Source organism: Hippichthys cyanospilos, chromosome 15, assembly GCF_059441005.1.
Source record: "Hippichthys cyanospilos isolate Australia breed blue-spotted pipefish chromosome 15, RoL_Hcya_1.0, whole genome shotgun sequence".
Classification (NCBI taxonomy): Eukaryota; Metazoa; Chordata; class Actinopteri; order Syngnathiformes; family Syngnathidae; genus Hippichthys; species Hippichthys cyanospilos.
The window spans coordinates 17,455,532-17,479,359 of NC_142383.1; the positions used below are offsets into that span (position 1 = coordinate 17,455,532).

At 40.0% G+C, this 23,828-nt stretch overlaps 1 protein-coding gene across 7 annotated transcripts in view; it reads right to left on the reverse strand.

Annotated features, from left to right (window-relative positions):
* Positions 1-23,828, reverse strand: part of fnbp1b (formin binding protein 1b) — a 54,547-nt gene that overhangs the window by 9,097 nt on the left and 21,622 nt on the right. For 3 of the 7 annotated variants that reach the window (XM_088434751.1, XM_088434747.1, XM_088434750.1), the window contains exons 5-12: positions 18,215-18,277; positions 16,329-16,433; positions 15,116-15,133; positions 12,876-13,004; positions 11,800-11,946; positions 10,139-10,333; positions 8,423-8,611; positions 179-193 (exon numbers count right to left, since the gene is read on the reverse strand). In XM_088434751.1, the coding sequence (XP_088290877.1) occupies positions 179-193; positions 8,423-8,611; positions 10,139-10,333; positions 11,800-11,946; positions 12,876-13,004; positions 15,116-15,133; positions 16,329-16,433; positions 18,215-18,277 (861 nt within the window). The remainder of the gene's footprint in view (positions 1-178; positions 194-8,422; positions 8,612-10,138; positions 10,334-11,799; positions 11,947-12,875; positions 13,005-15,115; positions 15,134-16,328; positions 16,434-18,214; positions 18,278-23,828) is intronic. The other 4 variants (XM_088434749.1, XM_088434748.1, XM_088434752.1 and 1 more) reach the window with 3 other exon arrangements.

The window sequence follows — 23,828 nt, forward strand, 5'->3', positions numbered from 1 at the left end:
AAAAAAAAAAAGAACGCAAGAAAATAAAATTGAAGAGAAATGAGACAGGACCCGTGGTTACGTCGCAGCAAATCCAAAGTAACAACAAAGCACAACAACTCGCGTTATTGACAGATGTGTGGACATGCGTCATGCTGCGTTGATGGTGGTGGTGCGCCGGTTATACGGTCATGCTTACCAGCTTGAGAGAAAGCTTCATGGTGGGGGAGGAAAGAAAAGGGGAGAGGGGAGGCGGGAAAGAGAGAAACAACACAGTCAACGTCAAGAGGGAAACCAGGAAGGGACATTGCGACTTTTCCGCAAAAAAAAAAAAAAAAAGAAAAAATCCATCAGTTGCTTCGCGTCTGCTAAATTACAGCGCTTCTCAAACTGGGGTCCATGGGAGTCCACAATTTGCGCTGAAATGTCCAACTTCTTAGCAACATGCCAATAAAACAAACAATGTGTACAATCGCTCAAATATTGTTCCCGAATTTATCCAAAGCCAATTAATTGAGCAATTCTCATTAGCTGAGTTATTACATCCCCCTTACAAGACTAACTAGCTAGCTAAATACAGGGTTTCAATAGCTAATTAGCTAGCTAGCCATGAAGTGTCATGAAAAGGCTAATTTAAAGACCAAAAAGTATAGCTTTACGGAAAGCGCAATAATAAAACAAGCATTGTGCACAAAAGCCTCCAATTTAGGGAGCAATTATCATTTGCTGATTCATGACATCCTTCATACAGGTCTAAATAGCTAGCTAACTATTTAGCTGAAAGACTATTCGGAAATACATGCTTTTGCTAGCTATTTAGCTGCATGCGTGTAGTCTACAAAACTACAGCAACAAAGTAATGTGATAAAAGCTTGTTTCTGTCAAAAGTGGTTCAGAAATATGTTGACGGTTACGTTAGCGAGCCCTTCGTTTTATCCTTTACCTAGCTAGCTAGCTAGCAACTAATTAGTGTCTATCAATGAAGTGATTTTTCAAGAAAAAGGTCCATTATATACTACATATTTTTAACATGAAAACAAAAGGCATTTTTCCCAAAAAGATAGTTCTTTTTTTTTCATTTAACCCCCTCCAAATTAAATACAAAAAATTACAGCAATAATCTTCTATGTTACTTATATTTAACAAGTGTGAAAACGAAAAATCTCCCCTGTACCCAAGCAGTCTGAGAAGCCCCGTACCAAAAAAATAAATAAATAAAGGATGAGGAGTTACAGGGAAAGGCAAGTGAGAAGGAGTGCATGAAATGTTCCCCTGCATCTTAATTTCCTACTGCCATGACGCACACTCGACAGCAGAGGGCGCTATGTAAACACAAGCAAATACCAAATAAGGAGACACAAGATGAAAAATGTTCCCTGGCAACAAGTAGACAATATTGAAGAAGCTGTTGTTTTTCGTTATGAGGCACACTCCGGAAAACAATTTCCCATCCGTTTACACAACCACCATTTTGTAGAGAAAAAAAAGCTGGATGAAAAATATGACTCAAAAGTAGCAGTGAGGGCAAAGTCGAATTCTGGGCCTCCGTTCTTAAAAGTATTTTTTTCCACTAATATATGAATTTTTTGGGGGGCGGAAACGCAAACAATCATACTCAATAATGTTACATTTGAGTTGATTTATTTTATTCAATAATTTCTGAACCTAAACAATCGTATGATTGCTTAAACATTTATTATTCTACATACAATGTAAATGAATAAAAAAAACAAATTATTTACGATTTTCCTAAAATTACACGGACCAAGTTGACATTTTCCTCGTCTTCATCTCTGGCACTTTGGTGCCAAGGAACTATGTTGGAGTGAAATGAAGAGCTTCGTCGAGACAAAAGTATTTTTTGACAACTAATGAACCTTTTTAAGGAGCTGATGACTATTTGCGGATTTTTAAATGAAAAAACACGATGACCCCTTAAAATGAAGTACCAAGCTAGCCACCGTTAGCAGTGCTTTTAAGGAGTCAGACAGACAGATATAGAACATGTACATTGCGGGAGGCTGCAGGGATCAATTTTGGGGCCCCCTAAAGTGTGACCAACACTGGGATGGATGATGAGTCCAGAGGTGGGATTCAAGCTAGTCTGATCCGGTCCCCAATAAGTAGGACCCTGACAATTGCTGCACGTTTCAGAAAAGCCTGAAATGAGCACTTCAAATGCAATTAGTTTTCGATTGTTACTAAGTTTTAGACGCTTTTCCTGGAGCGTTCTCAATTATACACATTGTGTCAGTTGGGCTTAGAACGTAAATATTTCACTCTCATATCTAGTAAGAGTGAAACTGGACAATTTCAACACACTTGACAAGTCAGTCCCCTACTTTTCATTTTTGCATATTAATATATAATCCGTGAGTTACTACCAGCCATTTTTAGGCCCTCCTATAGAAAAATACTTGGTATGGATTTATGTGTAATCAGTACCGATACTTGTATACAACAGATATAATGTTAGAGTACTTAAAGATAAAAAATTAAAACACAGCAATTATCTGCCGTTTGGTCGATTATTCAATAATCGGCCGATGAATGGGTCCGGCTTGAATTTTCATTCCGCACCCGATGAAAATCGACAAATTTTGTACAACAGGACTATTGAGTTCCCTATCAAAATTTTAAAGCTGCACAATGCCTCAAAAACAAGACGTGTACTGTTATGTAGTTTAAGTCCAAATCAAATAAAGTCTTTCACTCATGTGACTCGAGTCCCCCCACCTCTGGCGATGACATCATCATCACGATGATCATCACACCCCCGGGGCGCTCGTGACGCTTTCCGAGCGAAACGGCGGGTCCGGGAAAGCGGCCGCGCCGCACGCTAACGTCAAAGCCGGCGCATGTGATGGGATGAGGTCATCGTTCCGGATCGTCGGAGCCGAAACTTACGACGTACTGCCGGGCTTCGAAAGCGTACGTGGGCCGGCCCAAAGTCCTCTTCATGAGCTCTTTGCGACAAACCGGCGAGCGCGGCCATTGTTGCTGCTGCTGCCGTGGTCGTCGGAGAGAACACATGTCAAATTACGTCACGGGATGCCGTTTGAGCAATATTCTTATTTCGAAAACAATTCAGTGCACTTTTTTTCCCAGCAGTAGCACAACTAGACCCAACTTGGAATCCTTCACGTATTTAGCAGTAGCATGGAACCTACAAGTTGCCCCAAAATGCCCACTGGCATTCAGGTTTTGCCTCATAACTACAGGTTGGATAATACATAATACAACAAATTATTTTGATAAATTCATTTTAGCCCGTTTGTAGTATTTTGACCATTTTTGGCTCATTTTCTTCCATGTCATTCTTGCAGTATTTTAGCAAATGGATGGCACATTCCTGCCAATGTGATAACTAAACGGTCACGCTTTTTTGAAGTATTACATGTTGTCCCCATCTGGGTGAAATTTCAGCTCCCTACAGCCTTCTTTCAATGCTTTTCTTTTGATGCGAAATGTCTGATGTATTTTGACCTTTTTTTGGGTCCTTCAACATCATTCTGCAGTATTTTAGCAAATGGATGGCACACTCCTGCCAATGTGATAACTAAACGGTCACGCTTTTTTGAAGTATTACATGTTGTCCCCATCTGGGTGAAATTTCAGCTCCCTGCAGCCTTCTTTCAATGCTTTTCTTTTGATGTGAAATGTCTGATGTATTTTGACCTTTTTTTGGGTCCTTCAACATCATTCTGCAGTATTTTAGCTAATAGATGGCAATGTGATGTTGAAATTTGACAACTGGGTGAAATTTCAGCTCCCTGAACTTTTCAGTGCTTTCACTTTATGTGAAATACCTTTGATGTAAAGATCAAAGAATTAGAAAAAGGCCGACTCGGCAACTAGTTGATTCAACCTCTTCTAATGACGAAGTTGTTCATGCGCGCCAAACTCGATCTAATAGTGAGCAGAATGTCCTGCAGCTGTGGAAGTTACTGGTGCACTGATTTGTCCTACAACTCGTACATGGAACTTCATTTGGATACGAAGCATATCTCACGTAATTGCTCAAACGCCAATCCCAAGAAATGATCCTTATACTGTACACAACACCTCCACTGGCACAATTTTTAATTACTAGCGGTGATTACTATACTTTCTACGCTACTTTCTCCTGTGAGCACTTCTAATCAACTAAAGGAAGTCATTGTGTTTTTTAGTAAATAAGAATAAAATATTAACGTCACTGAAATGTATCGTGGGTGTTGGTATTTATTGTGTTGACCGCATAATGAGCATTTGGACAAAATCTGCATTTTAACAAATTAAGAGATTATCAGAAACACTCATTAATGAAAATTCAATCTCATTCCATCGAAAAGACGTATTATACATTTGTATACGTTTTTACGCAATTTATGGTCATCGGTGGTTGTGAATGAGTGGCAATTTAATGATGGATTTTCTGTATTAAATCCTAACTCTAACTCAAAAAAAAAAAGTTTTGGTATGTGTGATATTTCAGTGTTTCTGGTGTTTTAACTAGTAGTAACTAGTAGTAGTTTTCAATTAGTGTACCCCTAGGGGTACGTGAAGTTACTACAGGGGGTACGTGAGATTTTAACGAGGTATCGGCAAATCTAAATTTTACTTCTATGAAAAGAACAGTAGTTTTCAAATGAAGAGTAAATTTATTGGAACATGAAGTCAGTTATTACTAAATTGTGTTGTAGCGACTCCTTTGCAAAACATTTAAGTTTTATACAGATTCACATTGTAATTTGTGCTGGTTGACAATAAATATTTAACCGGGTACAATAAATAAATCATTGTGTAAAAAGTTTAAGATGCATTTTGGACAAATTACTAATCCAAAGTGAAACATGGCAACTTACAACTAACAGTCATGAAAGTTTATACTGATTTTGCAATTTGCGAATACAAAAAGCTAATTATTAAAAAAAGTAGTCCATACTGGCCCATTTATTTACTTTGTATAAACTCGGCACTGAATCTTATCCGCAGGCCGATAAAAAAAATATTATTATGGACTGAACAAACTATTTTTTTAAACGTGCGTGCCAGTGGAGGTGGACTTAACAAACTATCATCCCTAAAGTTTCTAACACGGACAAACATGGATATACACAAAACATAGAAAAGTTGCTATCAGCCATGTGATGAAAGGACACATGGAAAAACCGGCAGCCCAAAATTGACACCGGATTCAAGCGCCGTTATCAAAGAGCCACACTTCCTCTTTTTCTTCTCTCCCCAACTTCAAATGCTTTCCATTACATTGTGCTTTTCACCCCAATTCATAGAACGTCGACACTTCTGAATAGAAACCGCAATAAACGCCATCAACGGGTCAACGTTGGGCCAAGAGCTGACCTTGCGCGGCTAACTTGGGATTTTACGATAAATTAAGCCTCATGGAGCACTTTGATTTTTTTTTTCATATTTCTGTTGCACGTAACTGCCATCTAGAGGAGTAAAAAAATATTACAAGTGCTTCACGAAGCTTCATTTTTCTAAGCAGTTCATGAAAATTAGGTCCCCGAAAATGACCACTTCAAATGCACCAAAGTCAACTGTGTCCAAACTATGGCCCGGGGGCCATTTGCGGCCCGCTGTCGATTTTTATATGACCCGCGGCGTAGAGCAAAAATATAATTTCTCTTCCTAACAAAATGGTGAATAAAATAATTTTTACTCGCAAAAAATGATTTCCTCCACTTCTGTTAAGGTACAAATCATGATTTTTTTTTTTTTCCCAAAGTTCAATGCTTTAAAATGGAAATTTTGCTTTTGTTTTGGTTCTGAATATAGAGATGGGATTTGGCTGATATTCAATGTAGGTAGACATATTTTCTGGTGTGTTATTGGATCTGGTCCGACCACCTCAAAATTTCTTAAAATTCTTCAAATATTTGCCTAATAAAAAGCGGTTCGTTATAAGTGTCTGGAGAGGCTGAATTAAAATAACTGGAGGGGGTTTGAAAACTGTGACGTACTCATCCAGAAAACAACTATGACCAAATAAAGACATTTGACAAGATGCCGCAAATAAATTTTTGTCACGCAGAAGGAAAACGTGAGATAACACCCGGTCCCGAGGTCAGGGACGACCAGAGGCAGGAAACGGGAAGGTGCGTTTCCACCCCTGTGACCATGACACACTTTTTAAGATAACCTCCAGAAAGTCACTCCACAGTGACTGCAAAATTTTGTAAAAAAAAAAAAAAAAATTGCCACATCGTTTATCATGTACTCTCAGATACTCGCAAAAAGTCAATTGCTAATTATGCTAATTTAGATGCTAAATAAACACTTGATTGCACTGAGATCGTAATATCCGCCGGCGGCTCCAACATTAGCTGCTAGCCACGCTAGCAACGATGAGCGGGACTGGATGCTAGCTGCGTTAGCGATTGGCAGCACTCAATTGCTCCATATAGGCTGGCGAGAACCATCAGACGACTTTTCAAAGGCAGTTAAATAGATGTAAACAACTCACTTGACAGTCGCTGTTCCTACTGATCACGTTTTAATTATTATTGAGTGGGAATGTGTTTTATGTATGTAAAATGTATGTTTTTTTTTTAATCAGGTAAATATCTGACAGAATTTTCAGTAGGATATCCAAATACCAAACTACTTGATTTCTATCTTGTAAGTTAGAGTCTTATATTGTCACAGAACACAAATTCCTGAAGTTCTTGAAAGCCAAACACAAAAACCTCTAAAATGGCTGACAATTTCAGGAGCAGTATCATGCAAAACCAAAATATGTCAAGAACTAAAATCCCCAAATACTTCAACATCATTTAGAAGCCACAATTCAAAACGACAACTAAAAATCAATGTCTTGTAAGTGTAAGACTCTCCATGACAACCCAGGCTAAACATATCTTGCCTACAATCAATTAAACACATTTCCCTGTATCACTTTCCAACAAAATTTGAAGATTGCTGTCATCTTCGGGCGTTTCAGATGGCAGAATGGGTAAAATTGCCATCATGGCCCGCAAATCCGCTTACTGAAAGGAACAATCTGCCTCCAGCAAGGAGGACAACACGTCTCCGCGATACTGTCAATGCGCATGGCCGAGGACCAGGATGAGGGGAGTATGGCGTGCGGTGAGGAGTTAAGAATGAGGACGCAAGATGAAGACGCGGCTGGTGAATCAGGGAGCCAGCACTGATTCATGGGAACGGGAAGCCAGTTAGAAAAAAATAAGGACAAGGACCTGCTCCGCACTGTGTGGGTCAAGCAAGGCATTACATGTGGAACATTTCAAAAAAATAAAAAAGTTCTTTTCGAAAATAAACACCAAGTACCTTAATTTAAACACTATAACGTACTTCCTTGACTCTATAATAAAATCCATGCTCCGATTGCAAGGTGCCATCAATGGCATGGTTTCAACTAAAAAAAAAAGGTTTCAAGTTTATTCCAATTTTATTTGCATGTGTAAAAACTTAGAATTAAAAAGGGGGTAAAAATGCTTTCTGCATTCTAGTAAAAAAAACAACCTGCATGAGCTATTTGTGGGGGTTAAACATTTGTGGGGAAAAAAAATTGTTTGTGGAGGCTACAAATTAAATATAAAACATAATATTACAAAAAATAATTGTCAGGGTAAACATTTGGGGAGAAAATATATCAAACAATCATTTTAACAAGTACAAAATATTACTAAACAAGTACAAAACAAATGAAAATACTCTTAATAATTGAAAAATTTCTTTGTGGAGGGTAAAAATAATAAAAAGGGCATTTGTCTAAATAAATACCTGTACTCTTCTTCTTAAAAAAAAATATATAAATGTAATTATATATGTTTACATATATATTATACATACATAGAGTGTATACAGTATATGTATACAGTATCTCTAAATAAATGCCAATGTTCTCTCTAAAAAAAAATATATATATATATATATTAAAAAATATGTATAAATTCACTATTAATAAATCTTAACTTGTTTTAAAATTATATATATATATATATATATATATATATATATATATATATATATATATATATATATATATATATATATATATATAATATAATATAATAATATATATATATATATATTTTTTTTTTTTTACTACAGAGAACATGGGCATTTATTTAGAGATACTTTATTTATTTAGGGATTTAGAGAGTATATTTTTTTTCTTTTTTGGGAGGTACAAATAAAAAAACCTCGATAAAGCAATTTATTTTTGAAGGTAAAATTTAGGAAAAAATAATATCATGAAAGTAATTTACCTGAGTGCAATTGTCTGCAGTTGAGTTGAAAAAAACCCAAACAAAAGGCTGCTAAATGACTTGATTACAAGGCTATTCATTTGTCAGCTACTAATACCTCGGGGGCCCACGCAGTGCGGAAGGTGAAGCGCTCAGGTGCGGAGTGACACAAAAGCATGCATCAAGCTGGGCGCGCGCACACACACGCACGCACACACACTTACCCCTCGCCTCAGGCTCCGCAGGCAGTGCATTTTGGGCTTGGAGGCCATGAAGTCGTTGAGGCGGTGCGAAAGGGGCTCCTTGTGCTGCTTGGGAGATTGGGAGTCGTTGGGAACGGCAGAGGGTGAGGGCGGGGATGAGGCCGGGGGGGCGGGCGGGGGCTGGCGGGGGGACGTTAAAAGGGACATAAACTACCGATAAGGAAAACCATAGAAGAAGAAGAGGGGGCCGGAATCCCAACGGAAGAAAAAAAAAGGGGGGGGGGGGGGGGGGGACACAAAATCAATAAGCCTCCTCCGACAAGTTCGGGAAAATAAATCCGACGCGGGGAAGGTCGATGTCGTCGGCGGGATCGCGCGAGGAAAACAAAAGACCAAGCCGAGGTGCGTTAAAGCAGGCGGCAGCCCGAGCGCATGCAAGCGAGCCGTCCATTCCCGGCAAGTTTTGCCCGCCGTCATGTCATGCGCTGTGATGATGCCATTCCCAAAAAAAAACAAACAAAAAAACAAAGCGAAAGACTATCAATAAAAAAAAAAGCCATTCTGATGCTTTGCGCTACAACAGTAATCCCCCGCTATTGGCGAGAATCGGCGCCATATTCGTTTTAGAGTTATCATTTTCACTCATTCTCGGCCATTGACGAATAAAGACGTCAAAATGAATAAAAACGAGGCCAATGGGCTAGTACTGCATGGCGAAATGATCACATTTTACTCATTCGTTGCCATTGACGGATAAAGATGTCAAAATTATCAAGACGAGGCCAATTGGGTTGGACCGCTTGGTGAAATCTTAGTATTTAACTAATTCACAAAGACATCAAATGTGGACAATAGGGTAGGACCACTTGGTGAAATGTTCATATTTTATTCATTCACTGCCAATGACGGATAAATACGTCAAAATCAACGTCAAAATTTGCTGTACATAGAAAAAGTGAGCCAAAAATCGGGTTTCATTTCTTTTCCAACGATTTTTTTCAAATATCTGACTTTGTTAAAGTCAAAACGTTTGCAGAATCGTCACTCAAATCAGCATTTGGCGGGCCACGTAAACTGATGTGGCGGGCCCGATCTGGCCCCCGGGCCTTCAGTTTGACACCTGTGGTTTAAGTGATATATTTTTTCCAAATATTGTCAAGGCAATGTGGTGATAAAAGTGTTAATTACAGACAAAATTTTGACATTTTTCTGCTAAACAAGAACTAAATAATGTAACTATCCCTTTAAAGCCAAAATTAAGTTGTTAGTCCCACTGTAAACATGTCTTGTATACACCACCAATTCTGTTTTCCGTCAATTGATTCCCAGTATCGCCCAATCCTACACGGAGGATTACTGTATCTCGACTACTTTGGTCTAACCACATCTCACACACCTTGTTAAGGACATTCATCCTAAAAACAAAGCACCCAAAAGTGATGTGAAAGCCCTTAAAAAAAAACAAAAAAAAACGATATATGAGTGTACCCCCAGCTCGCATGTCAGAAATCAGTAATCACAGTGGACAGCCAGTCAGTGGAAAAAGTGTGGGTGTATTAATATGGAGCCGGAGAGGCGGGAAATGTATTAGTTTGTGTTACAGACGGGACGGATGCTCCACGTCGGTGAGGGATGTGCGGGCGGGGGGAATAAACCAGCATCAAAATACGAACACAACCCGAGGTATGTTTTTGTTTTTGCCAGGGAGAAGGCCGTGCCGGCGCGCGGGTGCGTTACCTTGTTTTTGTTCTTGATGAAGGGCCACAGTTTGCCTTTGCTTTTGCCGGCGGGCCTCTCGCGGGGCTCCCCCCGCGAGTTGCTCAAGCTGGTTTCCGACACCGCCCTCTTCATGGCCTGCCCGTAGTCCTCGAACTCCACGTCCCCCGGCGGCTCGAAGCCGGACTTGTACGAATCCACAACCTGCTTGGAGTCCTGCGAACACGCCGGCGTTGATATTTACCGTATATATGGTGATGTTTGGGCAAAGTTCACTCTTAATAAATCTTAACTTGTTTTAAACTTATATAAATATAAAATTTATATATAAAAAATCTCCTTTGGCCCATCACTTGAAAAATACAATCGAATGTGACTTGAAAAAAGTATTTTTTGTAGCAGAGCCACAAATTTGAAAAAAGTATCGGATCATCCGTCAAATTGTATCTAAACGCGTCTGTCTGCTTCCTGCGATTCTCCCGACTAATCGGCGGGGCTTCAGATAAGCCGCCAAACGGCATGGTCCTGTCGTCTGGCGCGTTTACGGCCGGGGCGATAAGGACGACAGGAGAATAGGGGAGAAACCGGACAAAAACAACAAGAGCGTAAATTACTCTAGTCAATGCAGCATTTAAAACTCATTCACTCCCCAAAAAGCTATTACATGAGTTTTTAGTCTCGAAATTCAATGCCAGGTAGAGTGGTACCTCTATTTATGAAATTAATCAATCCCAGAAGTGTGACTTTTTCGTAGGTAGAGGCCCTTTTTACATGTGCGTAGCTTAATCCGTTCCAAGCCTAAAAAAATGCTCATAAACCCCTTTAAATTCGTGATATTAATTGAAGTCGTTGATAGTATGAATGTAGTTCGTTTGTTTCCCTTGAGATGGCGCCGCTGTATCGGTGGTGCACGCAGAGAACTTTTTTAGCGCATTTTATTTGTATGTTTTTATTTTACAGTTCCAGTGATCTAGGCATCATCTACAAGTCCACGGGAGCAATAATATTTATTATAGGATCATTTTGAGCATGTCATTTGACTTGTCTTTAGTTGAAGGTCATGCGAAGATATGCTACTGTGCTAACGATGTGCTAAAGATGTGCTAACGACGCTAAAGTCAGACGTGACGGCAAGTGGTTTGTTTACAGAAGCCCAAAGTGGTACGTATGTGTTTTTATGTGAATATGAACAATGTTAGTCGTAACTAATGTCAGTTTTAAGATCGTTAGCTCTATGGTGTGTACTGCTGGTGGAAAATGTTTATTATATGTGTTTGGTTTTAGCTTAGTTTTGCATTGTCGCCAAACTGTTTGTGCGTCCTATACATAGTAACATCGAAAATACCAGAATTTGACCCTAAAATTAAGCGCGTATCTTATACATAGGTCGGCCCTATATTTGGGGAGTTACGGTACATATGTTTTTTTCATATTTCTGTCTGTCTAAAATGGGATGGTACTGAATGAGTTAAGCTAATAATAAGTATTTGCAAACTCGGGTGCTTTCCGAGAAACTTTGCTTGGAGAGCATGTGACAAGTTGCTTGTTTACTGCGGTGGAATCGGCGGAAACGGCAAGTATGAACGCTCCCCTCGGGATGCTCTTCCGTCACACGGCCGGCATATGACTCGCTGACGGATTAGACATGCTTTTTTTTTTTTTTTTTTAATATGCGGGCTTACCGTCTTGGGCTCGATGGACTCGGCCGCCTTGGTCATGCCGTCCAGACACTTTCCCACGATGGGGATGACCTGGCGGTCCACGTCGGCAAACGTCTTCATGCACGCGCCTATCCTCTCGATACGCTTCTCCTCCATGTCTTGGAGTTTCTGTCACCAAATAAAATCTACGTCAATGCCGTGCGAAATTATTGTTTTCTTTTGCAGAGCAGTTTGGGGAATCATTGACTTTATTTGAGGAGCAAATTTCTTGTCGTACATGTCAGAAGATAAGCCGCTACTTTTTTCTTACACTTTGAACCCCGTGGCTTGTAGTCCAGTGCGGCTTAGCGCCAGTTTGTTTTCTAGCCACAAGAGGGCAATCTTCAGGTAAACAAAAGGAGACAACTGTCGTCAACGTCATACAAATGATTTTATTTTGCAGAGCAGTTTTGTGAATCACTGGACTTAATTTGACGAGCAATTTTCTTCCATAAATTTCAGACTATAAGCCGCTACTTTTCCCTCATGCTTTGAACCCTGCGGCTGATAGTCAAGTGCGGCTATTTTATTCACCACTAGGGGGCATTCTGCAATAGTAACCATGAATCGGGATGTTACTGTGGTGTTGATGCAGTATTCTAATATAAGTGTAATGATATTACTGTGTTGTTGACGCAGTATTCTAATATAAGTGTAATGATGTTACTGTGGTGTTGATGCAGTATTCTAATATAAGTGTAATGCAATTTGGTGCTGCTAAACGTTCAGGCAGGAGCTTTTTTTATTGTTGTCATCCCAGGGACCTTTAGCAACGTTTTTTTATGTAATGTTATGTAATTTATTGTAATGCAGCAATTATTTTGGATGCGTTTTATATTTTAAATTTAAATGCCTCATACGTCCCATCCTCACTTCAGCAGCTACCAAGTACTTAAAGACGTGTCAAGCGAAGCGGAACTCAAGCAGCGCTCAAGAGGAAAAAATTCCAAATAAAAGCAGAAATAGGCTAGTGCATTGCTGTGTGTTTATGACAGAGTTGAGAGAACATCAAAAATCATCTGTCATCATTGAAAAAAATGTATTATGAAATCACATACCTGAAAGATGTTGGGTATGACAGTGTAATAATGCTCATTCTGCTCCTGGTTGAATTTTTGCAAGTAGGCCGAGTAATCGTTCTTGCTGTCGGACGCCATTTGGTGCCTGGTATGTGCCTGCTGCCGCGCCTGAACCAAAAAAAAAAAAAAAGAAACGCAAACAAGTGTGTTGTTACAACAGTGGGGCAAATGTTTTTTTGACACAGATAAAAACGAACAAACACAGCTGGAGCACAGAAACACTTATTGATAGTTTTTTTTTTTGTGTGCATACATACAAACACATGCTATCTTTTGAATGTTTTCATAAATGATTCCGATTCGCAGTGATGGAAAATCACTACGCATTAGAGAAGAAAATAGAGCATCCGTATAAAATATAACACGATGACAATATTTTACAAAAAGGTCACTGCAAGCTGTTGAGGAATAAGTAGCTTCATGTTCTAATGAATTTGCTCTCAATTTGAAAAGCAAAGGGTACTCCTCTTGTCACGCCATTTACAAAGTTAACCTCCAGAAACCCTTGTAAAATTTCACACTCCAGTTAGTCAACTATATATTATTTAAGTAATAAAACGATATAGAATACAATGTCCGTACTTGGGGAAAAAAAAAAAAAGTCTGTTTGAGACAATGGCTGACTTATAACAGCTCTAGTATCACTTTTGCCCTCATTTAAGGCAGGGCTTTTCTCATTTCAACAAGTGGTTTTGCAATCCAAAAAAAAAAAAAAAGTTGGGTGGGTGGGTTGGGAGGGATTTTGTGCGTTGGGATTTGAAGTTAATTTGGCTAATTTGACATTCATGACGATCAAGTGCAGCAGGAGCGGCCCTATTACAGATGGCAGCAGATGGAGATGAGATTATCTCCGCAAGACAACATGTGTGCTGCCTTTGTGCGCACAGCTAAACTAAGCATGTCTGTTTCCTCTTTCCAGCATAACTAAGCCTTGTGCAACGCAAACTCAATATCACTTGTCACTGATATTGGAAAAAAAACAAGGTTATATGTAGAACAGACGCTTTCCCAGAAGCCGTCCCCATAAAGCAGCCTTCAAAGACGCAATGCCAAAAAAAATATACCATAATTACCCAAATATGAGACGCACCTTTCGTCTTTCAGATTTCCCACATTGAGAGCGGTCAGTGAAGGCCTCGCCAGTTTAACGTTGAATGCGCACAAAGCTGTTGTATTTCCTTTTGCTCGCAACGCGGTTCGAGTTCATTTTACCATAAATACCCAAAAGTTGAGCAGCATCCGTCTTTTACTGAGTTTATGATTGTGTGTATATGCCAAAAGACGGCACTTAATAAGCGAGGAAAATGGAATATATTTCGTGTTCCCGAACACACGTTGGTTCAGTTTGCTCGCTTCTTTTACTGAAAATAATGCCGTAACAACCTCTGCTAACACGAGCTGCTACAGGCACTGGCTGCTAACGGTAATTATTGTAAGTAAGGATATGGCCGATATAAAAATGCACATCTGTGCGTTAAAACTCAGCTTATGTGGCTGACATCAATTTTCCTCGAATGGCGTCGAAAAAAAATAAAATTTCTCAGCTACTGACACACCCATAGTTTTGGCCTTCGTTTTTGGGATAAAAAGTGTGTCCTATTTTGGTGAATTTTGTTATACTTTTCAACAGCAGCATCGTGGATTATATGCGTGAATCAAAACATATTTGTCAGGACAATTTAATTTTTCAAAAATCAATTTTTTGGAGAACATTCCGGCACATTAGCGACTTTTCACTATCCCCCCCTGTCATTTCCTTTCATTTGAATGGGGAAATAAAAGTTTTGATACCTGTGTTTTGAGCGTACCGCATTTACTTTAGACACACACTCACACACATGGATAAGCAATAGCTGACATCATAGATTCCAGCAGAGGAAAGGCGTTGGTCCAAATACACACGTGTGGACGTTATAACCTACACAAAAACAAGGGTGATATGCTGGATGAAGCTGACCCCGCAAAAAAAAAAAAAAAAAAAAACCCTGACAGGTCAAGTGTGAGTGCATGTGTGAGCATGCCGTGCAATGCAAAGTGTGCTTGCACAACACCGGCGCGTGTCGCCATGGAGACCAAATCACATCCTGTCGCCGTTTCCTGTCAGATTGCGGTTCGAACCGACCTGATTTCAGAAATTTTGCACACGTAAACGACAAAGTGAGGCAAGCCACGGACGTCCAGACACATACGGGGAATCGCCTCGTCTCCACCCCACCTACCTTGAGGGTACTTCGCTTCTAGGCGAGGCATTAAAAAAGTAATATACAAACACACACAAAAAAAAGGTAAGTGTAAGTTAAGTGCTAACTTCAGGGATTAATGTAAATTTGTATAAAACGTAAAAAGAAAAGTCTTTGAGGAGACTATAAAACCCTGCCTGTAAAAATGGATCAGACTTAAAAGTTTTGTTCAATAGTCGTATTTCGTGGGTTAAGAATCCTTTTAAAGCGTCAAATATGGTATTAGAGCACTCAATAGAAACTTTTTTTTTACTTGATTTTACGTTAATTCCAGTAATGATGTTTGCAGAAAAAAGTTGTTGAAAAAAAATGTGATTAATTGTGGAGAATTTTCTGATTAATTGCCAACATACATACAAACATAATTACAATAAAAAAATATTTTTACCATTTATATATTATATATATATATATATTTATTTATTTATTTTTTTAATATATATATGTATGGTTGGCAAATTGGTTGCCAGAAAAAAAATGTTGAAATTATGCTAACAAATTTTCAACTGTTTTACCATAAAAAACTGCATCGATACTGTTGATTTTACAATTAAAAATCTCCTGTGCAAAATCAACAGTATACCGTCAATATAGAAGATGTGTTAACAGTAATTTTATGGTACTTTGGCTTTTACTGTAAAAAAAGCATTTTTTAAACAGTGTATATACTAGAGCTGACTGTTTAAAGCATCAACTCGGATTAATTTCCCATATATACAGATATATAGAAATACGAGGCTAAGAAAATGGACGGATAGAGATTGGGTTGATTTTTTTTTTTTTTAAATTGCCTACTTCCACATATTTTTGCCGGTCTTTGCCGCACTAAATCATATGACGCTGTTGTGACTGTGACAGTTGCTGTTGCGCGCTACTGAATTATGTGCGATGCCACGAGGCTCGTACAGCGCGTTTCCACAAACGCCTCCACCGTGGACACCGGACAACACGGCGCTTGTTTTTGCCGGGCTGGCTCGCTTTCTCCCGCGTGTAAGCGCGGAAGCCGTTTGCGAGCAGAAAGGCCCTTTCTCGGCCGGGGGGCATTTGCATAATAATCGGCCCCGAACTGTGTCAACTCTTGAACGTGACACTCGAGCTGCGGAGGCTCGTCCGGGGACTCTTTGGATCGGGTGACAAAAGGGGAAGTGGCGAGTCGACGTCGGGAAGGACGGCGACGAGGCATTCGGGGTACCTTTTCCACGTCGGCCTTCGTCACGTTGATGTCGGCGTCCATCTTGTCGAAGTATTGCTGTGCTTTGTCCGCCTCTTTGCAGTCTCGTTCAAACTTTCTTTTACACTGAAAACAAAAGAGCGGAACCCCTTGAATTACAAAAAAAATGATCTTTTTTTCTTTTCTTTTTTTTTTACAGTCAACACACCATTTTTTTTAGGTCGTGACTGATCCAGATGTCACTTATTAGCGCTTTCAAAATTTGCAAAAAGTGTCCGTTTTTTTCTTTTCTAAACCAAAAAACACATAGCCACAAAAAAAACATTCAAACACTCCCCACGCCATCCCCAAAAAATGTAGAAGAAAAACAAAAAAAAAAGCAAATTTAGTTATCTGGTTAAAAATGTTCTGCTTCTAATTCATATCTTCATAAGAATAAATAAGTAATTTTATTTATTATTTATTTTCCAATGAAAGAGAAAATTAATCAGTTACTGGAATTTTACTCTGCCAAATTTGGGAATCAGATGTTCTTTATCTTTTAACTCATTCCATCCCAAAGACATTTATCTACGTTTTTTTTAGGAGTTCAGATATTCAATACCTCGTATATTTTCTTTTTTTCGTTGGCCTTGAAGGGGGTCTAAAATAGGCTGAATGAGTTAATATTGCGTAAGATCAAATATTTTGTAGATGCCAAACTGACAATTCAATATTAACTCTTTCAGTGCCATGGAGGAGAATAATAAGAAAAATAAAATTCTCCTCAAATACGTTTTTTATGGAGGGTAGCTGATACCCTTGACTAGTGCTTATCTAATATTAAGTCGATTGAGCCGGTAGTGACAACTGTGACCATTGGATGGCAGTGTTTCCGCACTTACAACACAGCTGTAACAAAAACGCATAACTGAAGAATGGAAGTCAATCTTTTATATGATACCACCCATGTTTACAAGATTCTGTCGGCCTTGAAAGATGAGTGAAAATGCTAACTATACTGGCACTCTAGAAGTTGGCGACCTTTCACAACAAGCGTGGTAAAATGTACTCGACTGTGTGCAATGCGTCATAAAAGCTTTATATACGTAACACGGGTCGCTTTGACACGATGACAAAGTTGGCAGGCTACAGATTAAACATACGTCCATAGTGGCGTTTTGTGTGCGCGAAAACAAGCATTCATCCGAGCGTCCGTCCACAACCCCGCCCTTTCCCGAGCAACAATCGGGAGTTTTGTCGGGGGGCCGGCGTGCACCGCGGACCCTGCCGATCAACCTCACAAAGGGATCATTGAACGCGGTCGTGCCGGTTCGGGGGAGGGAGGGGTGAGGAGGCACGATAAGGCCTGTTGTTTTGTGCAAACTCGCCACTAAAACAAATAGATGAGACACGGATGCATCTGCTCCAGCCCGTAACCGACCACGCGGTCAAAAATGCGAGTAGAGTCAAGTGAAGCACCTTTCCACATGGGAAATTATACAAATTCTACCTGTCCGTCATTTGTTTCATTTCCCATTTTATTTCTAATGAATACACCTTGACGTGTTTGCACACCACACGTATACGTTTTGGTGTGGACGTGTTTTTGGGTGTTGTTTTTTTAACAAATGAGCCAGTGTGATATATATTTTCTTCCTTGCACAGACTAAGAGAAATATAGGTGAGCAAAATACCATTTTTTTAAATTAAATTTCTCATCGTTCGTTGGCAAAACAAGTGTCCTAGATTTTTTGTCATGAGATCATTTACATGCACGGGGATGTGAATAAAAACGTGTTTTTTTCTTTCAGTTCCGTGCTTATTGTCACAAGCTTTGCCGTTTGGTTCGATACCACGGCGTATTCAAAACAAAGCAAACTTAAAGGCCAAAAGGCAAAGATTTTTTTTTTTTTTTCGGAACTCACCAACTCCAGCTGTTTCCACGAGCTCTCGATGTGCTGCTGTGCTTTGCGGCCATCGTGGAAGTGCTGTTGGGAGACACACACAAACGCGCATATGACATCATCAATATTCATCAGGTGAAAATGGAGAGAAGGGGCAAAAGTAGGGCTGACGAGAAACAAATATTGCAAATATTGTAAGATGTTTTTTGTAATTGCGACTGGTTTTCAATTTTCAATTTTGTTGATTGTTATGCCATCGTGTTGCAGTTTTTGGGTTAACGTTTCAGAATTGTTCTATGTTGATTATGCAATTGTTACTTTTAGGATTTTTTTTTTGCAAGAGTTCACAAAATTTTGGCTGTTAAAAGTGCAGAAAAAATATTTAGCTGCATTTGAAGGTGACTGGTTTGAATTTTTTCTCGTGGTTTTTCATAGTTTTCAATTTTGTTGTGTGATTGTCAAGCCAATGCATCATTTGGCGATTGTGTGAGGATTATTTTGTCATGAAATAATGTTTCACAATGGATATGCTATTGTTTTGCTGTATATGGTGAATTTTTTAAAATTGTTTTGAGGACATTCTACGTATTTTTTTTACATTTCTTTGATCATTTTCTTTGATAATGTTTTTATGATTGTTTTGTAAATATAGTCCAATTTTGACAGGTATTTTGAAAGATATGTTATTTGATATGCAAATGTAAATTCAGCAATAATTTTTTTGTGGGTTTTCCAAACATTTGTATGCTAGCGTTTTACTTTATTTTACATTTTTCTGTGACCGCTTTGATCATGTTTTGAGCATCTCTCGTGAGCATGAAAATCTTTGAATTTCACTTTTTGTGCGGCGTGTTTCAACATACATATAATTTGGTGAATAGGTTGTATTTAGACGGTGGCTTTACCACAACACAAGTCACACTTCCCTTTTCCAAAAGTTTCTAGGGAAGCTGGTTAAAATAAGGAAGCGTTTTGAGCGTTTCAGAGGAAGTACTCCGATGCACGCAGGAGCCCTCGGAGTCCCGCGATTGTGGATTTTTTTTCAGCGGCTCGGCCTTTAGATTCTGCTGTAACAGAACTAACTGACAGAAGATGACAAAACAGTGTCAGGGCGGCTGACTTCATTCCTACAAGCAAATGTTGCTCCATTACGACATTTGCGGAAAATATTTGACATCCGGTGCGCTTCCAAAACGCCCATCAACGCGAACAAAGACCTTGCGCTGCAATCGCAAGGTCCTGAAAATAAATATGGTACATTTTCCACAAAGGAATTCAAGCGGACCCTGCGGCTCTTTTCAGGTTATCAAACGGGAGCGGAGGCATGCGGGAATGCAGCCGTGCCAACTATCCACCGCCTGTGTGTGTGTGTGTGTGTGTGTGTGTGTTTTTTGCCCTGCCGTCCAAGAAAGCTGCGCTGAAAAAAGTTTGCTGATGATCAATTGAACAATGTTCCCCGCATATAATTGTTTATTGATGTAAACAGTACGGCTGCTAGGTTAGAGAGCTATATTTTTCGGACTATAAAATGCATTATACATTTATTAAGTGAAACGAGATCACGAGTAATTTGAGAAACTTAAAAGCTTAAAAAAGAATTATGTTGCCTATGATATGAGGCGGCTCCAACGTTAGCAGCTAGCAATGCTCGCACACAATGCTAGATGCTAGCATTGTTAGCGGCTAGTGGCACTCAACTGCACTTTCCAGGCCGGCGAGAAACTTTTGAGTTTTATGACTTTTACGATAACGTTTCTACTCAAAAAGTGAAACGTCTTGTTTACTGAAGCCGCACCTCTCACCACACGGCTGCCTCGCCCCATCCGTGACGTCATTCAATGCCGACCAGCCACGAACCATCCATCCATTTTGACCACTTATCCTCACGGGATTCGCGGAAGAATAACTAGAGTAAAACGCAGTGAAACTAATAAAATTTTCTCTCCCCACTGTACAAATCTGTACTGAGGTTCTATCAAGACTGTGAAGTCACTCATGGGCATGACATTGCTTCACAGGAATGCAACCCCCACCACCACCACCACCACCACACTCCTGAACAGTTGTCACCACGTGCAATAATCACTGTAAACAGCCACAAATCATAGAAGAACTAGAGGAGATAAGGGCGATAAGCGAGGAATTTACACTCACTCAAAAGAACCAAGAGCTGCTAATGAAAGACCAGCTAAATCATATTGACCGTGCGATCTAAAGTACTAAGGGCTCTCGTCTCCTTGGTCTTCAATCTTGACTCGGATTTCCTTGGTCTTGGTTTAGTTTTGCTCATGACTTGGATTCAAGTATTCCTGGTCTTCTTTGAGACACCTTTTTTGAGACACCTTAGTCTTATTCTTGAATCAGTAATTTGGTCACATGTGCTTGCATTTGGTTTTAACCCACATTGATATCTTGACTATCCCTCAAATCTTGTTTTTCATGCTCTTGATTCGTTTTCAGGCCGTCGCACTCGATTTTCTTGGTCTTTGTCTGGACTTGGGTTTTGCATTTTCTTGATCTTGACCGTGCCTCATACTATCTTGACGACTGTCTGACATTTCCTCGATCTTGGTCTTCAAATTTTAATTTCCCTCATTTTGTTTTGTTTTTGTTTTCATTCTCTCACATTTCCTTAGTGTTGGCCTTCACATATGTCGGTTTTCTTCTTAACTCATCCTCAACATTGTCTTCTCGATGTCGTTATGAACTCCGTCTCCGGTTTCCTCCGTGTTTACGTTTCCGTCGTCTCGCGCTCGCCTCGACGCATTTGCAAGGCCTTGACTGTCTCGCAGTTCCTCGGTCTTGGTCTTGACATGATTTTTGCTATTCTTAGCCTGTGGTTGCATCAGCCTCTTTTGCCTTCAGCGTTTGTAGACGAGGCCAGCATCCGCAGCAAATTCAAAAGTACTTTTTACACACACACACACACACACACACACACACACACACACACACACACACACACACACACACACACACACTGTGCTTTTCAGCTGATTTTGGCTAAACGCGTACGTCCGAATAGGATGCGATCGTTTTTATTGGTTCCGAGTGGTTGAGTGCATGCCGGGCTGCGGCAACAAGTGCCCGCAAAGCCTACTGAGCGCCAAGTAGCGTGAAAGTAGCGCACACCGGTGCTTGAGTTGTTAAAGGAGATGACACCTAAGCCTGAGATCAGCGGCCCGTTTGCTGACCGAACACCTTATAATCATTCCTCAGCACAATCACAAATGCAATCCCATCTCCTCGTGCCACCGGGAAAGCGGGAAAACACTGTATTGTGCAGCAAAGCCAAATTCTTCTCCGATTGTGTCATCATATTCTTCTAGGGAGGCTTTAATAATTCACAGCTAATTAAATATGCTTACGTAACTAGAATGAATTCTAAAATCCAGTCTGTGTTGTGGTGAAATCTTAAAATCCCACCGTTGTGGGCCTCACCTTGGATGCTACCTCCAGCTGAGCGTAGCCGGAGGTGCACAAACAAGTAAAAGGCGGGGGGAAGCGTTACGCAAACAAAAAGCCTTGTGAGACGCTCATAATTGGATGCACCTGTCCAATCATATCACAAACAAGTTGAAGAGTCTCAAGTGGGACTTGAATCTCAGTTTCGCCTCTGCATGCATACGTCTCTCCAAAAATATGATTATTATTCAATTGTAATTGAGAAACCTTACATAATTCGATTTTTTTTTAGATGACAAGGGTTCTGCGCCGCCTGTGCGGAGAAAATACACGCCGACCTTTTGGGGCATTTCTTTTTTTTTTTTTTTTAAAGGAACTTAACTGGTCAAATTTAGAAGGTTCAATTTCACCTCTACAACGTAACGAGAAGATTAAAGCAGCAGTTTGAGCAGGTATCAAAAAATGCAATTTCATGCTTTTTAATGCTGTGAAAGAAGCAGTTTCTTTCCAAATTAAGAGCAAATTAATTGGAACATGAAGCAACTTGTTGCATATTTGCAACTTCTTTGCAAAACTCCGTAAGCCTTTTTTTTGGTTAAATTTTACAAGGATGCACACTGACATTACTGATGTAATTTTCTAACGGACAACCAAAAAATAAAAGGCGGATGTGGATTGTGGATTTACCGCACTGAATAAAAGATGCCACGAGCAATATTGTTCCAAGGTTTGGAGTCTTTTGTTTTCATACAAAACTGCTTTGTAATGGTTAGGGATAGCTAAAAGAAAAAAAAAAAATTCGCAGGAGCACTGGGTTAAAGAACCAAAGCAGTGAAAAGAGCTGTGGGAAAATCTCCACAAGTGTCACTCTGCAGAATGTAGGTGCCAGAATCTGGACACCGGACAGAGAATGTTCCGGATCAAATCCAGCCAAAAGAGCAGGAAAAGGACTTGTGTGGCGGCGGGGGCTTCAGAAAAGCTTAGATACCCCCCCCCCTTGCTATGCAACCACGTGAACAAAGCGTCAAATAAAAACTGATCGCTAGCCGTGACTCCGGGCAAAATGTCAACAGCGAACATACACACAAAAAAGGGTCGGAGTTGCTTTGGAAAAAAAGATCTGCTTTGGCTTTTTTTCCACTCCAGTTCCTCTAGCTCGGGGCTTCCGTGACATCAGTTCACTGCGACCAGTTAAAAAAAAAAATAATCGCAAAGTAAATGTTCCATCTGGTTCCGTTTTGTTTAATTAGGACGGACATCAGTAATAAGTCAAAAGTCGAGATCCGCGACTCCTTGGTGTATGGGGTTTGTCCTAATATGCCTTCAACGCCGGCCAAGTCGGAGAGACACGGGAGTCAAGTCGGTGACGTCGGGCACTTGTAGGCAAGCCTCTGGGTGAAGCTATATTTACTCGAGCGTGACCTCAGCGCAGGGTGAGCGAAGCGTGCTCACCGAATGGGCTTCTTCATTTCTGCACCGCTTTCCCTTTTAACCCTCCTGTTCCGTTTGCTTCTTTGGGATGCTAGAACATGTTTAATCATCCAAAAATAAAGACAAAATGAATACACCGCCACACCAGGAAGTTCAGTAAATGTTTGGATCAACCCGTTTTTTGTCTTTTTTGTGAATATTGACAAATCCTACTTTCATTTTGGAGCCACTTGCGTCACAGTCAACATTTTTACCTCATTGAGTACCAGTCATTTTCCGACCTTTGTTGATTGATAGCTAGTTTGCTAGCTAAGGGCTACTCTTGTTATCTTTGGGGGCTACCTGGGCTACCTACGTTGACGACCCCTGGTCCAACGCAATAGGCAGATAGATTACAAGCTAGCAGGATGGACAGATTGCCAGGTAGCATGAGTGATATGTAGCTAGGACGATAGCTAGCTAGTACGATCATCATCATTTAACTGGCTAGCTAGCTACACAGAGATGGATGGATGGATGGATGGATGGATGGATGGATGGATAGATAGATAGATAGATAGATAGATAGATAGATAGATAGATAGATAGATAGATAGACAGACAGACAGACAGACAGACAGACAGACAGATCTAACAGCCTGTTAATACTCGATCTAGATAGATAGATAGATAGATAGATAGATAGATAGATAGATAGATAGATAGACAGACAGACAGACAGACAGACAGGCAGGCAGACAGGCAGGCAGACAGACAGATATGAACAGTTTTCAATCTGATTTGGTAAAGAAAACTAGCC